This window comes from Pleurodeles waltl, chromosome 4_1, assembly GCF_031143425.1.
Source record: "Pleurodeles waltl isolate 20211129_DDA chromosome 4_1, aPleWal1.hap1.20221129, whole genome shotgun sequence".
In the NCBI taxonomy this organism is placed as follows: Eukaryota; Metazoa; Chordata; class Amphibia; order Caudata; family Salamandridae; genus Pleurodeles; species Pleurodeles waltl.
In genome coordinates, this window is record NC_090442.1 from 369,197,106 (window position 1) to 369,216,570 (window position 19,465).

Genomic DNA, 19,465 nt, shown 5'->3' on the forward strand with positions numbered 1-19,465 from the left:
TGATTTCTTACGCTAAACATTTGCTCCATGTATAATAAGAGTCTGGCCACCTATAGGGGACACATGATCCCTGACTTGCATCTTAGTTCACGAATAGCATTGTCATCAAGCCTAAAAACTCACTTTTATTAAATATATCGCTAAAGCATGATGCAGTAGTGCACTGTAATTTACAGAGAGCACATTTCCTAATGAAATGGCCACAGACTTTACCGCTAACATGTAGTTCTACTAATAAAACTATATAGTGCATAAACAATGTTTGGAAATTGGGTTTCAACAAAAATGTTTATCATTTGCACTTCACCAGATAAAGGGTTCAGATTTGTTTTCATCCTATAAAAATCTTTTTTCACCTTACAGAATTGCAATAATGTGCTTTCATAACTACTGAAATATATTTTAAAAATGTTTGTGCAGTTTACGTATTAGCTATTTAAATAGTATATTAGAAAATAGGTCTGACATCTTACAGCCTTTCATTCCACACGTGTTGTGCAGCACAATTGTCAGACAATTCACTTTGCAAAATCCTCTAACTTTGTTGTCAGAAAGAGAAAAGTAAATGTAAGAAGAAACCTCTGTCCTTAAATGCAGAGCTAAGTCATCTTTTTTGCTTATTTGCAAATAACAGAATAACTGTTATTTGTCCACTCGCCAGAACGGGCCTTCTGGCAATGGGCTAGTGCTCCCACCTCTCTCTGGCCACAACAGTCTTTCTGTCCCCTCTCTCCCCTGGGGGCAGATAGGAGGTTTTTACCTCCACCCTGCCTCAAGAGGGGCATAAACCCCAGTAGTCCCCATTGAGGTATTTTAGCCAACAAAGGGAATGCTTAGCACTCCCACCCACCTGGCTGAGCCCCCAACATGCCCCAAATGATCAACATCTTCCTTTGTGCATCCTTAAGGCAAATATAGGGGTTTTAACCCCGTAATTTTCACAGGAGGTCAGAAAGATCATTAAACATCAATGAAAAAAATATGAATCAAGGCATCAGGCTAAGCCTCCACCCCTAAAATGGCAAAACCGTCTTTTGCGGGTGAATTTGAGTGGATTGATCTCAAATCTGCCCACTAGAGGTAAGTGGGGGAGCATAAAGCCCATTAGATAGCCGGGTAGTCCTCTCAGGTATCAGGCAGAACCCCCATCCTGAAACAGGCCGAACAGTATTTCTGTTCCCCCTCCCACCCATACGAACAGATACTACACTTGCGCTACAGACAAAATAGGCCCACAAAAAGCGGGGAGACGTGGCTCACCCAGACATTGCGCCTTATCCCCACCCAGTCTTTCTGTCCCTCTACAGTGGGTTGAGATTGCTTACCCACAATATGCCACAAAGAGACTGAAGGGCCACTCTACACCAGGGATTTCTCCATAGCATCAAAGTAATCAAAGTAATGAGTGAGATTTACACTGGTATTGGGCAATACCCCCATCCCAGAAGGGGCATTAGAGTACTTTTGCCCACCCCCTTCCCAGGAGCAGATAGGAGAATCGGACATTTTGCCCCTAATCTGCACCCCACTCACATTTCTCTTTTGAAATCTCATTTGAAAAAGGAAAGGGGCATTGAGCCATACTCTCCTCTCTGAAAATCACCTCCTTTTCTGCTGATAACGATGTGTTGTTTCCTTCTCTCCTGTACTGGCTAAATTGGTCCACATTTCTGATAGATATTTCTAGCCACAGATTCCTCACCATGTTAATACTCCCCAGACTGGATCAGGAAATGTTCAAACAGTCCCCCTGCACTCCTGTAGGTGACATCGTACAATTTCACTCTTTCCGCTTCTGAAGTGCCATGCACAGCCAGCTGCATATAAGCACCATCCATGCACGCTGACGTCAATTCCTTTCTTTTAGCGCCACAAGACGTGTTTCTGGAGCTATCCCACATTTTTTACACAATTCATTTCTCACCAAAAATGTGTTTATACCCAGTGTGCAAGTGAAAACGTCACCTCCCAAAACTACAGAGTTTAAACTTAGCAGGGATTGTTGCAAACAGATGTCCATGGCACATTCCCCACTAGAAATGTCTTTGCTGCTTGGGGTCGCTTCACAACTCTAGTGCCTGCAACAGGTGCTCCCAAATGAACCCGAAGGCTATCCAGGACTGAGAAGCAAAGTTGTACGTAGTCATACACTAGAAGACTCTTTGCCCGTTGAGGTCAAAAGGAAGGACCCAATCCCGCTTCTGTTCTCACAGCAAGCCATCATCATGGACAAAGTCTTCTGTTATAGAAGAAACACAAGAAGTGCAAGTCCATGGACCTCCCTGACAGTGTGGACAACAGGTGCAGGGTGCACCCCAGACTCCCACCTCTTCTGCTGCCACTGCCGCAAAAACACTTTAGTGTATTCTTCTGGCCACACAGCCACGCTGTTGGAGGTAGGATCCGGCATTTTATTCCAGGCAGTCACAGCAGACAAGTGGGTCCTGTAAATTGTCCATCGGAATTATGCTCTCAATTTAATTCCATCACATTTTGCATTATACCACCCTCAGGACAGCTGACAGGAATATCTGTCTGTCTTATAGCAGGAAGTGCCGGCACTGCTGACCAAAGAAGCCGTACAGTTGGTGCTGGCATTAACAGTGAAGCCACAAAGAGAGGTGCTGGTATCTTTCTAGTGCGGAAGAAGCAAGGAGTCCTTCGCATTTTAGACCTTTGTCTTCTTGATACCTTTGTATGGAAGGACACGTTCAATATGCTCATCCTGGCCCAGGTCTTGTCTACCCTAGAGACTAGATGAAAGCTTTGGACCTGCAGGATGCATTTTTCCACTTCTTCATCCTACAGTCTCACAGGTGGTACCCGCGGTTCATAGTGGGGCAACCCCTATTCCACCCCTGGCCCCCAAACCCCTGGACTGGAGAGTTCCAGGACATTTGTGCTCTGATCTTGTCGTTTCAGCCTCTGTCCTGCATTACAGTGATGATGACTTAAGATCCTAGAGCTGCTATCTACCTGCTTGTGAAGAACTCTAGATGCATTTGCGGGCTCTGCAGTGGGATCTAAAGTCCCTGTGGCCACAGCGTCACAAGGATCTGTTTTATATGTACAGATTTCAGAGTACACTGCATAAGACCTGCAATGGTGGCAGCTGTATCACGACTGGTCAGTAGCAAACCCCTCTGCTTGTCCCACCCAAACCTAAAACTGGTACAGATGCAGCACCATGTGGGAGAGGTATAGAATTGAGGCATCTGGTCTACGGCAGATGCTCAGTTCCACATCAGTTTACTGGAGCTGCGAGCCATCCATTAGGCGTTGAAAGCTTTCTTACTATTCATAATAGGGAGGCTAGTGCAGTTGCATTCAGACAACATCACCGCCATGTTGTACTGCAACAGACTGGGTGAGGTGGTATGTCAGGGAGCATCAGGGGATTTTCCTGCAGGCACACTACTGGCAGGATCTTTGAACACAAGGGCAGCCAAACTCAGCCACGATGCCTAGGGGGACACGAATGGCAGCTACACCCATAGGTGAAGCAGGGTCTCTTCCACAAATGGAGAGGAACTTAGCTCGATCTTTCTGCCACTGCCAAGAATGCACAGTGTGAGCATTTGTACATGTTGGCTTCCCAAGACTGCTCTCTCTCTAAGACGCATTCCATCTAGAGTGGAGCTTAGAACTCCTGTATGCCTTTCTGCTGCTACGTTTCCTACTTGAAACGTCACAAACTGAATATCCCTTTCAGTCTTTGCATATTATACTAGCAATATATGATCATTATTGGGCACTAGTGGTACTAGATGTTACAGTGTTTTTTTATCTGAGGCAGGGCTGTTTTGGTTACGTTTGTCAGGGCCTGACCAAGACTCTTCATGAGCATAAATTCGTATCCCCTAAAATTAAAATAGTCCATATTTCGTGGTGGCTTTATGGCAACAATTTGGATTACTAGGAAATTGGATGATATCCATTGTTACTGAAAAGAGAATATACTAATATTAAATGTGAATAAGGCAAAAGGCTCGATTTTTCATTTGCGAATACCAACTAAAACGTGTTCGCTATCTGGCTTCAAAGTGGAACAGGCAGTATCTTAAAAATATCTGTAAATAAGTTAAAATTCAAAATTGAACTAGATCGTTCTTTTTAGATATTATTAAGTTTCAGCTATGGGAGGTCTTCATGGATTTGATCAAATGTATGATGGCCCATCAATACTACCACTCTTGCTTGCCTTTAAGAGTAAAACCTTTCCTTTGAACTTTATGGGCGGAACAGCTTGCTGTAGATGAGGGTAATGGTTGATCAGTTTTTTAAAGAGTAATTGCTAGGTATTCACTGGGTGTTCCTCTGAATTCTATGTAATGAGCAGCATGGCTGGAGCTTAACTGAAATGTGTGAGAGATACTTGCTCTTAGTAGATTGGTTAGATTTGCTATCATTTTAACAGGAGGAATTTTAAAGAAAAGTCCTAATATCTGTTGAGAATCCCTGATCACAGGAGAAAGTAAATGTCTGAAGGGGTTGCCCCTCAGACACCTGAAATAGTTGTTCAGTTTGAAAGTAAACCAGTCTCTGGGGGTCATTTTGGGAGCTATACAGGGTATACAATCATTAGGTTTAACAATGAGTAGTAAACAAGATTGCAGAGTATGTTATGGGTAAATAGTTCTTTAGGATATTCATAATCTCTCTTTTTGAGAGACATTAAGGGGGTCATTCTGACCCTGGCGGCCGGTGACCGCCAGGGTCACCGACCACGGGAGCACCGCCAACAGGCTGGCGGTGCTCCCGAGGGCATTCTGACCGTGGCGGTTCAGCCGCGGTCAGAAAGGGTAAACCGGCGGTCTCCCGCCGGTTTACCGCTGCCCCAGTGAATCCTCCATGGCGGCGGAGCGCGCTCCGCCGCCATGAGGATTCAGACACCCCCTACCGCCATCCTGTTCATGACGGGAAACCCGCCATGAACAGGATGGCGGTAGGGGGTGCCGCGGGGCCCCTGGGGGCCCCTGCAGTGCCCATGCCAATGGCATGGGCACTAAGTATTTCAGTGTCTGCTTTGCAGACACTGAAATACGCGACGGGTGCAACTGCACCCGTCGCACCCCTGCAACTACGCCGGCTCAATTCTGAGCCGGCGTCCTCGTTGCAGGGGCATTTCCTCTGGGCCGGCGGGCGCTCTTTTGGAGAGCGCCCGCCGGCCCAGAAGAAATGTTTGAATGGCCGCCGCGGTCTTTTGACCGCGGTGCGGTCATTTGGCGGCGGTACCTTGGCGGACGGTCTCCGCCGTCCGCCAAGGTTAAAATCACCCCCTAGGTGTTTTCACATTATAAGTAACCTACTTGAAAGATAGTTGTGATTGCATTCTTGTGAATGCTAGCATGAATTAATCCGTTCTGGCAGACTCAATCTTTTATCAGTGGATATGTCTAAGACAAAGGGTAGACGTCTTTGTTGAGATAGTGTGGACGCAGATATTGTTTGTTATGTTTAATTGTATTGGGTTTCAGCTCAGGGTTGCAGGATTTTACAGGCAATATTTTCAAGATACTATTTTAGCACGTTTGGTGGCAATGGATCTAAATTAGAGGGATGTATTCTCAAGATGTTATTTTTGCTTTTCAGTATTTTTTGAAAACTGTCACACAGATAGAGCTATGAAAAGATGTTTACATGTTTTGAAGTCTGATGGGCTGTTTTTATTTTTCACTCCAAGTCTAGTCGGCTACTGTGTTAAGGTTTGGTTGCTGTGTGGGTTATATATCTTATGTGTGAAGCATAGAGTATACCATTCATTTTTAAACCCTGTTCAGTAAATATTGTTTTCAAGCTGTAGTAACACTTTTATTTTGCAATCGTAGAATAATGTGGTTGGGCCTCTCAAACTATTTTTTTATCGTAATACATAGTATTAAATTGCAGGTATTGCAGTACCAATTTAAACAAAGTCATGTGGAAAATAAAAAAACAATCTGTCTCTTGCGTGTGTCCCTTGCTGGTCATAATTCACTAGAAAGATGTACTACACCTTAGTAAGTTACGACTGGATGTAAAAAGTGTCAAACATGTTGAATGTGAGGATTGTGAATACCTATTGACGTCAACTTGCTTATTGGTTTAGTCCTTAGTATTGATGTTATAATTATTCTGTGCCCAAACACAGTATGTGTTGATGTCACAAGTTCATCTCTACTAATCTAATACGTGGGTCAGTAATCTGTCCTGGATTTGCAGAGGGGTGAAATTTTCAATTTTCAAGGCCTTTGGACATACATTATGAGAACAGGGCAAACGTGTACGTATAGTAGGAAAAGAGGGATTTTTCACAGTTTGCAGGCAGTATATATTTAAGCTGCATGAAGTAGTAGTAGAAGAGTGTTTGTTGTAATAGGATGGCAACACTTTATTAAGATAATGGTGCGAAAATATTGAAGTATGGAATACTAAATATAATTAAAAAAGGTTCGTGTCAGCAAAAAGTGCATTCTGTTTGTGTCTGTACAAAACAAATTATTATGGTGGTTGTTAGGAATATGTATTTGGTGTTGTTTTTTTGACAGCAGTAGAATTATATTAGTTGTTTAGTAACAATTTGGGCAGAGGCTAGCATTTTCGTTGCATCTTTAACAAATGTATGTACATGCATGCCTTTTTCAGTAAAAAGAATAGGCAATGGCAAGGCCATTTGGTCTGTGCTGTAAAAGATTGTGCTAATGAATTTGCCAGTGCTTGTTTGCAATGTCTTTAGCAAATGATAAAATGCCCCTAGAGCATCAGGATGCATGCATCTTGACCAAGGTACAAGTCTGTGGGTGCATCGATAGCCATCTTGGACTTGGGTTTTCTGTTAAAGTGAAGGTATTCTGTGATTGCTGCCAAATGGTACTTATGTGTTCCTATATGGCTGATGTTTATTTTGGGAAAAGTTAAAATGTGAGTGCGAAAATGTTAGTGAGCTATTAGGTAGCTCTTTCCAGCTAGGTAGCCCTCTGAAAAAGAAATAAGTAAATTGATAACAAATTGAAAATAGGGAAGCGGGATGGTGGGACACCGGATGGGAGGTGGGAAGGTACAGCATAGAATAGAGTGTTGGCAGCTCTCAGTAGTGAAAAGAGGACGGGGAAAGCTAGGCTGGGGAGGGGGCAGGCAGGGAGATAAACAATGTCAGGGTAAACATGGAAACACATGCACTCCCATGAAGTACTGAAATGGAAAGAAAAAGTCCGTTCAAATAAGAAATGGAAGGATCCAGCTCATCCAATCAAAAACCGAAGACTGAGGTGTTCCTTAGCAGTATAAATCAAGAATTTAGTAGGAAAACCATTGACTCTGGAGTGGAGACCCGCGATAGAAAATAAAGTGAATTACGAGCAAGGAGCAGGCCCAGCGTACATTCTAAGTACATCTTTGTATTGGAAACAGTAGGTCTGCAACAGACAGCTGGAGCAGTCTGTGTCTGAGCCCTAATAAAATAATGCACATGAGCAGTTAATCAGTTAAAATTGTGTTTTTTTTCATAGTATACGGCATACAAACAGCATTCAATGTCTAAACAACATGTCCATAAATCAGTAATTGAATGTAGTGCAAGTAAAGTAAATAACACTGGTTTTCAAAATAGTTACAAGCCATACGTCACGTCGCATCTGCTGGCTAACAGAATGGTTGTTTGATGCCTCCGTAGCGAAACCTACTAGGAATACAAGTGGGATAATGTAACCATCAGTGAAATGCCAGGAACCTGATAAACATGAGAACCAGTGCCTGAAGTGTGTGCTCTCTCTTTTTCTTTGTACTACTTCTTATTGTACTTTTTCGGTGTAGTCGTCAGCTTATATAGTTGCACAAAAGCTAAAAAGCAGTATTGAGAGAACAACTTTGTCTCTGCCCTTTTAATCTCTTCCTCATGGGGGCACCCACGTGTGCACAAGTGATGTTAGCTCTCTTATGAACACGCTCCATTGCTCACACCTAAAAGCCTGTCAGGTACAACAGGAAAGGGCTTTGCATGTGTAGTCCCTTAGACACAGTAAGTTCTATAATTTTTAACTATCATGTGTACTAGGAAATGGTTTTTTCCCACTGTGACCAACGTCTTAGAAAGGGGTTTCAGACTGAAAGAGGCCTTATATAAATCTCTAGTACAGGAAGGGCTGGAGAGGTTTAGTTTTCATTGTGTTCGTTTGTAATGTGCGTAATATTTAGTTGTATGTGAATTTAGTTTATTTTTATTTTTTAATGCAAAAGCACTGTCCGGCCATTGATTGTTATTTTGTGCTTTGCAGAGTTCTGAGGTTCTAGCTCACACCATCTTACTGAGTAACCCTGAATCTGCTGTGACTCTCTACTCCTATGGTCATGTGCTTAAGGACAGTACTTAGTGCATTTTAGAACCCAAAGAATAAGCTTTTCCTGCCATAGCACTTCTCACTGAAAGTGCCCCAAATTTGAAACCCTCAATCTCACCTTTGGATAAAATCCATCAAAGCCACCTGGCCAGGTTTGCCGGTCTATGAGGTTTCTGTAGGGCAGTGAATAATTGTCCCATAAAATTAACTCTTGAAAGCACTATTTAAATATGGTACCACACACAACTTATGATTGTTAGGAAAAGCTGGGTAACAGATGCATCACAAATGTGTATTCGTGCATTTAGAAATATTAAATGACCTCCGTCTGGAGAAAATACTCTACCTGCCAAATCAAGATCATGCACCTTAGAAACCCTTCACAAGAAATGAAAAGCATTAACATTGTACATTTCACAAACATTTGTTCCCTGATGAAATCACTATTGTTCGGTCACCTCTCAAGTAACCTTAACACCTCAGTGACATGCCATAATATATGGTATGTGGGTGTGAGAGGATTACAGAGTCTAATTCTCTTCATCAATGTACATACTGGAGGATGATCTCCCACAGGCTTACCTTCCATTGGATTATGCTGATACATCAGACCTAAAGTTATGTTCTGACCTGTAAGCCAGCCCACCCATGGTCTAATGTGACAAAAAAATTTACTACCAGGTTCATTTCCACCCCCAATCGATCCACATGCTGTTCGTTGCACCAACATGCCCATTTCTTCCAAGCAGAAGACTATCGCGTGTGGGTACAGAATGACCAAGCCTGTTTGGTGTAAAACTCAGCTTGCTGCAAAATTCCTGGCATTCACCGGTGTCCACACTGAAACCCTCCAGGCCATGACAGTGTGCTGCCCTAAAAGAATCAGAGGATATGAAAGATCAACGCGCGCTCAGGTTTCAGGAAGACATGTAGCAAGAACTGAAGGTGGCAAGACATCTCCGGAAGAACTAGGAACCAGGGTTGTGCTCCTCAAATCAGATCCAAATCGGCTTTCTGCCTCATACCTTGAAAGATGAATCTCTGTATCATCAGGGTTGCCAGAAATGCATGATTCAGATTCCCATGCTTATTCTGAAGGAACATTTGCCTCCAACTGAACACAATTTCCAGCTGTTAGGTGATGCACTGATTTTTCCACTGCAAGGCAGGCGCTCGTTGATTTCAGCAGGCGTTGCATCGATTTTCCATCGCACAGGGACTTTCTTATCAGGGGTGAACTCTTTGTGGCCCTGAGACTTCAGTACAGGAGGCAAGCTCAAGCCAAGCCCTTGGATAGCACTTGAGGGGAAGGCAGAGTGCTTCCAGCAGAGTCAGAGACCAGCAGGCAGCAGGGCAACAATCAGGGGAGCAGTCCTTCTCAGCAAAGCTGTCAAGGTGAGTCTTTTGGGCAGCCAGGCAGTCCCTCTGACAGAGTCAAGATGTAGATCCAGAAGTGACTGATTTGGTGGGATCAGAGACCCAGTTTATAAACCCCAAAATGCCTTTGAAGTGGGGGAAACTTCAAAGAGTGAAGTTCCCCTTTTAGCCCAGTCCTGTCTGCCAGTATCTCTGTGAGGAGTTATCAGTCCGTTGTGTGACGCAGGCCACTGTCCTTTGAAGTGTAAGAGAGAGCCACCCTTCCTGCCCAGAGAGACCCATTCAGTATGCAGATGAATGCTGATGTGACTGAGTGTCCTGTGTTTATGGCTGTCTGGGTGGAATGCACAAGGGAGCTATCAACCAGCACAGACCAGACGTGGATTGGCGACAGGGCTGTAAGGCTGAGATGGCAGTAAGTGCAGAGACATACCCACTTTCTAAAAGCGGCATTTTCTAACATAGTAATATTAAATCCAACTTCACCAGTAAGCTGGATTTTCTATTACCATTCTGGCAATACTAAACATGACAGGGCTACTCCTTCCAGATCAGAGTCCACCACTTAAAAGTATATGAAGACATTTCTAACGCTAGTCTGAGAGGAGCAGGCCACACAGGAGTGGGAAAATTAATTTGTGCGTTTTTCACTACCAGGGCATGTAAAACACATAGGTACATGTCATGCCTTTTACTTACATAGCACCCTGCCCTATGGGTTACTAAGGGCCTACCTAATGGGTGACCTCTATGTAGAAACAGAGAAGCTTAAGGCTTTCCAAGTAGTTTTGAATGCCAAGTCGAAGTGGCAGTGAAACTGCACACACAGGCCTTGCAGTGGCAGGATTGAGACATGGGACATGGTTAAGGGGCTACTTATATGGGTGGCGCAATCAGTGCTGCAGGCCCACTAGAAGCATTTAATTTACAGGCCCTGGCCACAAAGAGTGCACTTTACTAGGGACTTACAGGTAAATTAAATATACCAATTGGATATGAACCAATGTTACCATGTTTTAGGAAGAGAGCACATGCACTTTAGCACTAGTTAGTAGTGGTAAAGTGCCCAGAGTCCTAAAGCCAACAAAAATGAGGTCAGAAAAAGAGATGGAGGAAGGCAAAAAAGTTTGGGGTAACCCTTCAGAGAGGACAATTTTCCAACAGTCTGTTATAGGAAAATCCCCCATGGGGACCTGACAAAGTTCATCTGTAACGCCCAAACCTCCCAAAAAAGCAGAGCTGGAAAACTTTCTTGAGAAAGAGTTGCATCTTTTCGGGGTCCCTAAAGGTTGTGACAAATCTGCCAAGGTCTTTACAAATAAGTTGCCAAGGAGCAAACATTTGGCTGTTGGATCTGTCTCAGCAACTAAATAGCCAGAGCCAAAGTATAGTTCAGAAAAAGCCACCATAAATCTGCTTAGAAAAGTCTAAGTATAAACCAACAGACATACCAGCGTTGAGTCTGCACAATTCATAAGGCCAGAAAAGTATAGCACACATCCCAAAAAGGGCGCATTTTTTATTGAAGTTTCAGGCAGTGAAAACTGCACACTCTACATATGATCTGACTTCGTTGGGCTGTACTAATTATGTATCTTTCATGTGCAAGATGACAGGGCTGAGGTGGTTCTAGGGGCATGGGCAGATTTAATGACTGGCTTTCCACAACCTGGGGGTACTAGTGTAGCCTCTGCCTCGGCGGGGCTAGTGACACTGAAGGGGATTGAAACTGTACCTGTGGAGACCCTCTATTTCCTCTGAACTTTTCATGAACTAACCAAATTATTTTTTCCTCTGTATCATTGTGGATGGCGATTAAGGCATATTACTGTACCGTTTTGGATTTCCTCTGATTAGACATACTTGCTTTACCTGTGACATAACTGTTACTAAAGTTGTATTATTGGCGAAATGCTTATAAAATGTTTCTTTAAAAAAAAAAGTATCTTTCACCTTAACCAATAGGGTTCTAGGAAGATATCACACATCAAACAAGAAGCATTTAGGAAAACCTACATACATGCATAAATATAATGAGGCTTTTATAGGAAATGTAGGAAATAACATTACCCTTGTGCATCAGTTATATAAACAGTACACTGTACAACTGCTTAAACCAGAGACGAGCATAGAGCCTTGACTTTGTTGCAGATACCAGAAAAATGTGCAAATAGCTTCCTTCTCAAGAAACGCGCAACAATATATTTCAGCTTTTGGGATAAGATATCCCATGAAATTCATTATATATTGCTTATAAGACAAACACTGCACAAAGGAAACATTTCATGTAATTTAAAATCATATTTTCTTTCTGTCACTTTAAAATGAATGTCAATGCAAGCTGGCCTGATTAAGCTAACTAAAAGATACGGTATTTAAATCAATCATTCTTTTCTATTAAATAAATACAATCTGACAATGCATAACATTAAGAATTGAATACTGTAAATGGGTTATCTTTTTAGGTGGTAAAAAGGTCCTCATACTTTGAAATGCAAGCTCTTACTAAGTGAAATGATATACCAAATAGCCGATAGCATGAGTTGAGCACCTCTGGGATGGAGCCAACGCCCAATCAATGTATATATTAAAGTATTGATAACAGTATGACTTGAAGACAGATGGACTTGCTTGTCAAACCTAAAAATGAGAAACAGAAGACATGAGGCAGACAAAGCAGCAACCAATGAAAGGATCAACTTAGATGAAGTGTTATAAAATAAAATTGTGCAAAGATTGATTGAGCTCCTACACATGCAAATCGGGGAGGAGTTGGGGAAGCTCGGGTGTGTAGGCAATAATTGTCGGTGAGGGCATTTTTTGAAACCTCAGAATTCTCTGGCGGTAACAATGCCCGGCAGAGGGCATTAATTACCACTTGTCACCTCGAACTGTTGTGCACAAATGTACAACAGACAAAGGAGCACTACTTTTGAGAGCCATGATGATGACATGAGAACTGCTCGTCCATCAATTATTGTCAACATATTGCCTCACCATAATTTACTACACACACAATGGTAGTTTATTGTGCTGAATCTTTTAGTGACATGTGTCCACGTCTCCACTCTCCCCTCCCTTTTAGGTCGAGCCTAGTGTGCATGTGCTGTCTGGAAGGCCTGTTGCATGAAATCAACCTAGGACTTCAGGAGAGCCGATACTACAATATTCACTGCACTTGGGGAAACTCACCCCATAATACTTTGCAGGCATTTATTTTACAACACATTTTTACCCATAATTCAGCCTGTGGTGGTCCTAGGTGAGTGGGACCACCCCCAAAACCTTCAGAACGATGTGCCTTTTCTGTTCAGGCAATCTCGTGGGTCACACTAGGTGAGAGGGGGCCCAAAATTCATAACCTTTTCCACCATTTATTTAAATTCTCTTGTAGGTAAAACATTTTTTTTTACAGCTGAGAGGAGTTTGTGTTAAAAGGGCCTTGTTTGTAATAGTAATCTGACAGCCCTGCAACTGTGTAATGTGCTATGCTCTCGAAGGGTGATAATTGCTCCAAGGTAGTACTAACTTAGTTGGCTCAACAGAGACATCTAGCCATCACCAATGATATTGCCCCTTCTGCTTATGCTCAAACACAGTTTATTTCTGATAAATGTTTAATATGTTCACAGAAACTCACCCCATAATGCTTTGCAAACATTTGTTTTACAACACAGTTTTGCCCGTACTTCAGCCTGTGGTGGTTCTAGGGCAATGGGACCATCACCAATATATTCATAACGATGCACTCTTTCTGTTCAGGCCATTTTGTGGTTCACACTAGGTGAGAGGGGGGCGAAAAATCTTAACCTCTTCCATCATTCAATGCGTATTTAAATTCTTTGGTAGATAAAACCTTTGTTTTTACAGCTGAGAGGAGTTTGTGTTAGAAGGGCTTTCTGACCGCTCTGCTTGCCCTGCAAATGTGTAAGGTGCTATGCTCTCAAAGGGCTGAAGGTTGTTAATAGCTCCAAGGCACTGTTAAATCACGCACCCCATAATGCTTAAAAGGTTTAATGTATTGCTTTGCAGGCATTCCTTTTACAACACATTTTTGGCCATAACTCAGTCTGTGATGGTCCTAGGGCATTCAGAATGATGTGCACTTTCTGGATGATAATTGCTCCAAGGCACTACTAACTCAGTTGGCTTGACAGGGACATCTTGCCCATGAGGGTCTCAAGGTGCTGGGGAAGGGGAGAGGGGATAGGGAAGGTCAGGGGGGTATGGGGAGGTAGCTGCTGCTACTGCCCGAACAACCAGTTCTTGAGAAGTTTCCTACAGGGACATCTGGTAACGACCTGCGGCACTGCATCCTTGTGCCATTGACTCCACAATTAACTGATATTTAAAAGGCCTGCTAGGGCTGAAAATGGATAATACACTATGCCCTCAAGGGGCTGATTATGTGATTACACTTCAGTATTCTTTATCATTCATTTTTATGTGGTTATGCACTCTAGGGACTGAATATATGTTTACCTGATAATTTTTCTTCCAAATGCTATTTTTACTGTGGTGCTCTGTAGGGGCTGTTCAGACTATTACAGTCTAATGCCAATTGTATGAAGGAATGCACAAACACAGTTTACTTCTGAAAGAGGTTTAATGTGCTGCATGGCTAAATATTCATAAGGTCCCAATTGAGAGGTTATCATTTACAACGCCAATAGCTCTAACTCTCGCTAATGCAAGACCTATTGCATTGCAAATGCTTGTTCCTTATTTTGTGGCAAATTCAAACTGCAGCAGTAGTTGCACTTTTGCCTCCCCACTCCCATTGCTGCTGCACTGGAAATGGCAAGGCGTGCAGTCGGGCAACAGAGCAGTTGCTGGCATGCTCTATAGATGCTGGAACGAGATATAGAATTAAGAGATTTTGCACATTTTTACTTTTTGCTTAAGCCAATGTTGTTGGCCTGCACATGTACAGCTTCTATCTAAACCAGAGATCCTCAAACTGTGGAGGGCCTGCTCAGAGGGGGTCAGGGGATGGGATGAATTAATCTCTGGGGGTAAGAGGGAGCTTCAGTCTCTGGCCAAGAGAAGCATTTATCATACAAATGGGAACAAAGACAAACCTCATGCTTAAGGTGACTGTATTTTAATGAATGAAAACAGAGCAGCAGTGAGCCACTCTATAATGGGGTATGAGTGATGTCCTTCAGTTATGATTTAGCCAAGATGTTTTGATTTTACTAGAATAATACTTAAAAGGATGTCAGTCATCCCTCTTCATCCATTGGTCTGTCATTGCATTCACATTTTTCTTCTGTCCACTACAATATACAACACGGGCATGGAGTCAGCCCACCTCAGCCATTGGCTAACTTCAGTGTGATTGATGGCTTTTAGCCCTTTCACAAGGAGTACATCCATACACAATGTACTCTCTTTAGGTGTTGGGGGGGAGGCTAATGTTGTAATTTGTGTTTTTAGAGACCCAAAAAAATATTTTTGCCTTGAGTCATTTTTTTTTTTTTTTAGCTTGATTATCTGGCAGATTCCCCAATAATAACGTTTTGCAAAACCATTACAAAATAAAACCAGCATTGACCACTCCAAAAGCGGCCAACACTCGACTTATTGGCTTTGCCGATGCTTTTATTCTTCATGTAGTGGCTTGGAGTAGGGGGCTAAGCTGGCAAAGAGGGGAGGGAATGGAGGACTTCAAATAGCCCTCGAAGTCCCTGAACCCTTTTCACTTATAGGGAATCACTAACATGCTGGGAATCATATATTTGATTACATTTTTAATTGCATTTTTCAAAGGATTCCTGCATTTAACAATAGTGTTTATACATCTAAATAAAATAAAATCTAGCAGTGATACAAAATAATAATGAGAAAATATGTTTATCATTCTGGAGGACCAGATTATTTTTAGGGCTGAGGGCGCAAAAGCGCTTAGTCCCTGTTGTAATATCTCTGTGGGCTTTTACCCATGCCCATGTCATGCCCATCAATTTGGGTGGTTTGTAGGCTTGCCTTTTAAAATTAGCTTGATTTCATTAGTGAAAGGCATGCACACATCATGCCTCTTCTGGTGTTAAGCCCTCCTCGAGCGCACCGGCCAACTACTGAAAACATATGAGGCGCCATGTTTTTTGTACGGTTTCTGCACTACTTTTTCTCTTTATTTCGTAGGCAGGGCGATCTCGCTGGACAGTAGTTGAGTGCTTTGCATGACATCAACCCTGTTACGTGGATATTTGCACTTTTGCTGGTTAACTGGATAATTGCACTTTTGCTGGTTACATGGATAATTGCACTTTTGCTTATATGTTTCACTGCAAGCTTACTTCTGTTTCCTTTTGTGTGTATGCTTCGCACTCATGGCGGTCGTCGGCTTGCTTATGTGAAACTTTTACTTTTCATTTTCAGTTTGTGGCAAGAAAAGTCTGGTTAGGCGTTTACAACGCTTATAGCTTTAACTCGAGCAAACGCGAGACCCATTCCATTGCAAATACTTGTTTAGCACGCCGTTGGGTGCAGTGTTACAGACTTTGAAACCACTGACCTAAAAAAAGGGGCTTTTGCAGCTTAAGACAGTACTGTCAAGGTGTCAGTGAGCACAATGAATGCATTAATCATATTCCAGTCTTAAATATGTTGGAAAAATGTGAAGCAGTACTGTTTGTTTTGCAACGTGAAGAATACCTGGCCTCCCACTAATACAGCAGATCCGCCAATGACGCTAAGGTACTGCAGCATACCAAGACTAAATTAGGCCTTCCAACCCACTATACACGCCATCTCAATCAAAACCGTGTTGGTGTCAGACGTATGATGGGAACCGAAGCTTGGTTTTCGATTACAACGGCCAACCTAGTCCTCAATTATTCTGACATTCAAGCAGAATCATGGCTATTGCCTTACCAAAGCACTTTTTTACACATACATTTTTAATTACTGACCCTCTCTTTAGTGCACTGTTAAACAGATGTTCACTTGCATAAGACAATAGCTAAAGTATATTAAATCCATTTCGTAAATTGCTAGTCCTATATTTGAGTCTGTAAATATTTGTTCCTGTTAACGATTTTTTGGGTGGATTTAACTGCCCTACTGGCTCCTAACATTCGTTTTTTGCTTGGAAACCCAAATTCCCATTCAACTTTGAAAAACTTTTTTTACTGGGGAACTGCCACATTTTTTTCCACGTGCAAGTGATTTTTTGTACTCTTACTCATCTGTGTTTGTTTATTGTGAAAGCATTTTATTTACACGAATACAACGATTTTCCACTGCTAAACTATGAATTTATATATTTACCACTTCATGATGCATTAAGGATTTTGTTGAAATGCTTTACATTTTAATCGTTGAGAGAAGATCTTCTTTTCCTCTTTTCCAGGTTTTGTTTGTGGCTGGCTTGGCCTTTGTGATAGGTTTGGAAAGAACATACAGATTTTTCTTCCAGAAACACAAAATGAAAGCAACGGGCTTCTTTCTTGGTGGCGTATGTGTAGTTCTAATTGGTTGGCCTTTAGTAGGCATGGTCCTTGAAATCTATGGATTTTTTCTCCTATTCAGGTAAGACCTGTTCTATAATAATTTGTGAATAAAGAATATGTAGCAATTGCATGTTTTTCCATTAAAAAAACCGTTAAGCTATTATTTGTGTGTAATTCAGCCCGAGCCACTAAAGATAAGCCTTCTTTGCATGAGAATGTATTTTGGGTACCAGTCAAATTAAGGCTGTTCCTATTGCAGAAACGTCTGCATACCAACATTGGAAATGCATCGGTTCCACAGTAAAAAGGGCTTTAACAAACTCTTTTTCTACCAGGGCGCACGGCCTTTGTGCAGATAGCATAGAGCATTTTATAGGAGAATTATTTGTAGTTAAATTGCCATTCATAAAGATGTAAAATTAAACTAATTATAACTTTGTAATATGGTCAGTTTCTTATGAAAAGTCTTAAGTACTCTGTTAGGTGCTTACAAGTAATAAACTACGGTGGGGATTACCTTTGCAGTGCTGTATGTAACTGAAAGTTGCTAACCGCATTTGACTTCGATAATGTATAAAATGTCATTTCCAAAGTATCAGCAAACTGCATTGTTCCCACAGAAGTGTCCGTTTTGTTAGGAATGTTTAACATCGTAAGCTGTGCACAGTGGTACACGTTTATATTTTCTTCTCATTTCACACTGGTTTGCTCGCTTCTTGCAATGAAACACTTGGATAATTGTGAACCACCTACTGTGTGTTTTTGTGACAAAGCCTGATAACCTCAGATTCCTCGCCTTTAAAGTGTCCCCAGGGCCAGTCTGTATCCTGAAGATTTTAAAGCTTGGTCTTAGTGATAATGACAGCTGAAACCACACACAGGCGTCACCCAAGTGCACTGACATCAGTTCCTTTCTTTCTGTCCCTCTTAAAACTAGAGTGTAAGCCTTGTAGGGATTGCAAACAAATGTCTGTGAGAGATCGTGACAAGGTGTGTCTCCGTTTTTTGGGTTCAGGTCTTTACTAAATCGTGCAGGGAGTGTGCCCTGATTAATCAGAGGGAGATCCATACACTGGAAGAAGTCACGTAAGGCGCTCCCCTTTTAAAGTCATGGACACATCTCCATTCCTCTCTCGGTGCAGTTCCCATGACAGGTCTTCGCCGCAATCCAAGTTCTTGGGTAAGTCCAAGAAGCCCAAGAAGTCCAAGCAGGGCTTGTCCCAACCTTGCCATTCTCTCTCTGAAAAATTGTGACAAAGCCAAGGTGCCCTACCTCTCTCGCACACAGTCCCCTTCTGAGAAGCCGATCAAGCAGCTGTTCCTGATGTATCCTGAGTTTTTGGGTCCGTCTGCAGTGCCATTGCAGATTGAGGTGTTCAAAGGGGCCATGCCCTGCATCTTTGGCACCAGACCATCTGTCTCTGCTGTGCCTTCAGGCCCCACAGATCAGCGCAGGCCTCCAGTTGGGTTGCTACTGGAGGATCTGCCCTCCGCGCAGTCTTTGCAGCTCTAACCCATTTCAAGTTGAGCTATGGCGCTAAGTCAACACCAGTTCCTACTGTGTCAGTGCTGACACAGGCCCTGGAGGAGGACATCATTCCTATTGTTCTTTCCAGCTGTGATCTCTGATGATGCATTCCGCCTCAGTTCCGACTCCCCCATCCCCAAAACATAATTATGACAAAACAGTACCTTTGACCAGGAGCTGCCCTCCAGTGCTCAATCAGCCTTTTGGATCAAACTGTGACCAGAGCCAGCCACCTTTTACCGATGTTGATGGGGAGGAGTTTGCCCCTCAGTATGATGATGAATATTTTTATAGGAACCTACAAGAGGCCAGTGAGCTAGAGACTTCCCGTCTCATAGGGCTGGTTTCCTTCTGTGGCTCTTCAACAGAGAAATCTGCTTCATTTAACATAATGAGCAGGCGAGCGTCAGATGTTTTGGCTCTACGTGTACCTCCTACTGAGGTCAAACCCACGCCCTATATGTTACACCTGACAGGTATTAGAGTCCAGACTGTCCTTATTCAAACCCTTAATGCCCTTCAACAAGACCCTAACCGACACCCTCCTGGAACAAGCTATTCTCTTGTCCACCAGTTAACAAACAGGTGGCAAGTCCTCACAGTCCTGCTGTGTGACCTGCTTTTCTTATGCTGTGCTCTAGTCCTTAGAACATGGGAATAAAGACCTACATGAGCAGGGTTAGCCCTAATTCTTCTCTGACTACCCACTCCAGCCTGAGAGTCAAAGAGAATTGAAGCATTTGGTAAGAAGATGTTTCTTCCCATATCATTACTGTTCATTCTGCAAA

At 42.6% G+C, this 19,465-nt stretch overlaps 1 protein-coding gene across 3 annotated transcripts in view; it reads left to right on the top strand.

Annotated features, from left to right (window-relative positions):
* The window catches only part of GOLT1B (golgi transport 1B), a 121,051-nt gene that overhangs the window by 19,393 nt on the left and 82,193 nt on the right, over positions 1–19,465 (top strand). For all 3 annotated transcript variants that reach the window (XM_069228536.1, XM_069228537.1, XM_069228535.1), the window contains exon 3: positions 17,050–17,228. In XM_069228536.1, the coding sequence (XP_069084637.1) occupies positions 17,050–17,228 (179 nt within the window). The remainder of the gene's footprint in view (positions 1–17,049; positions 17,229–19,465) is intronic.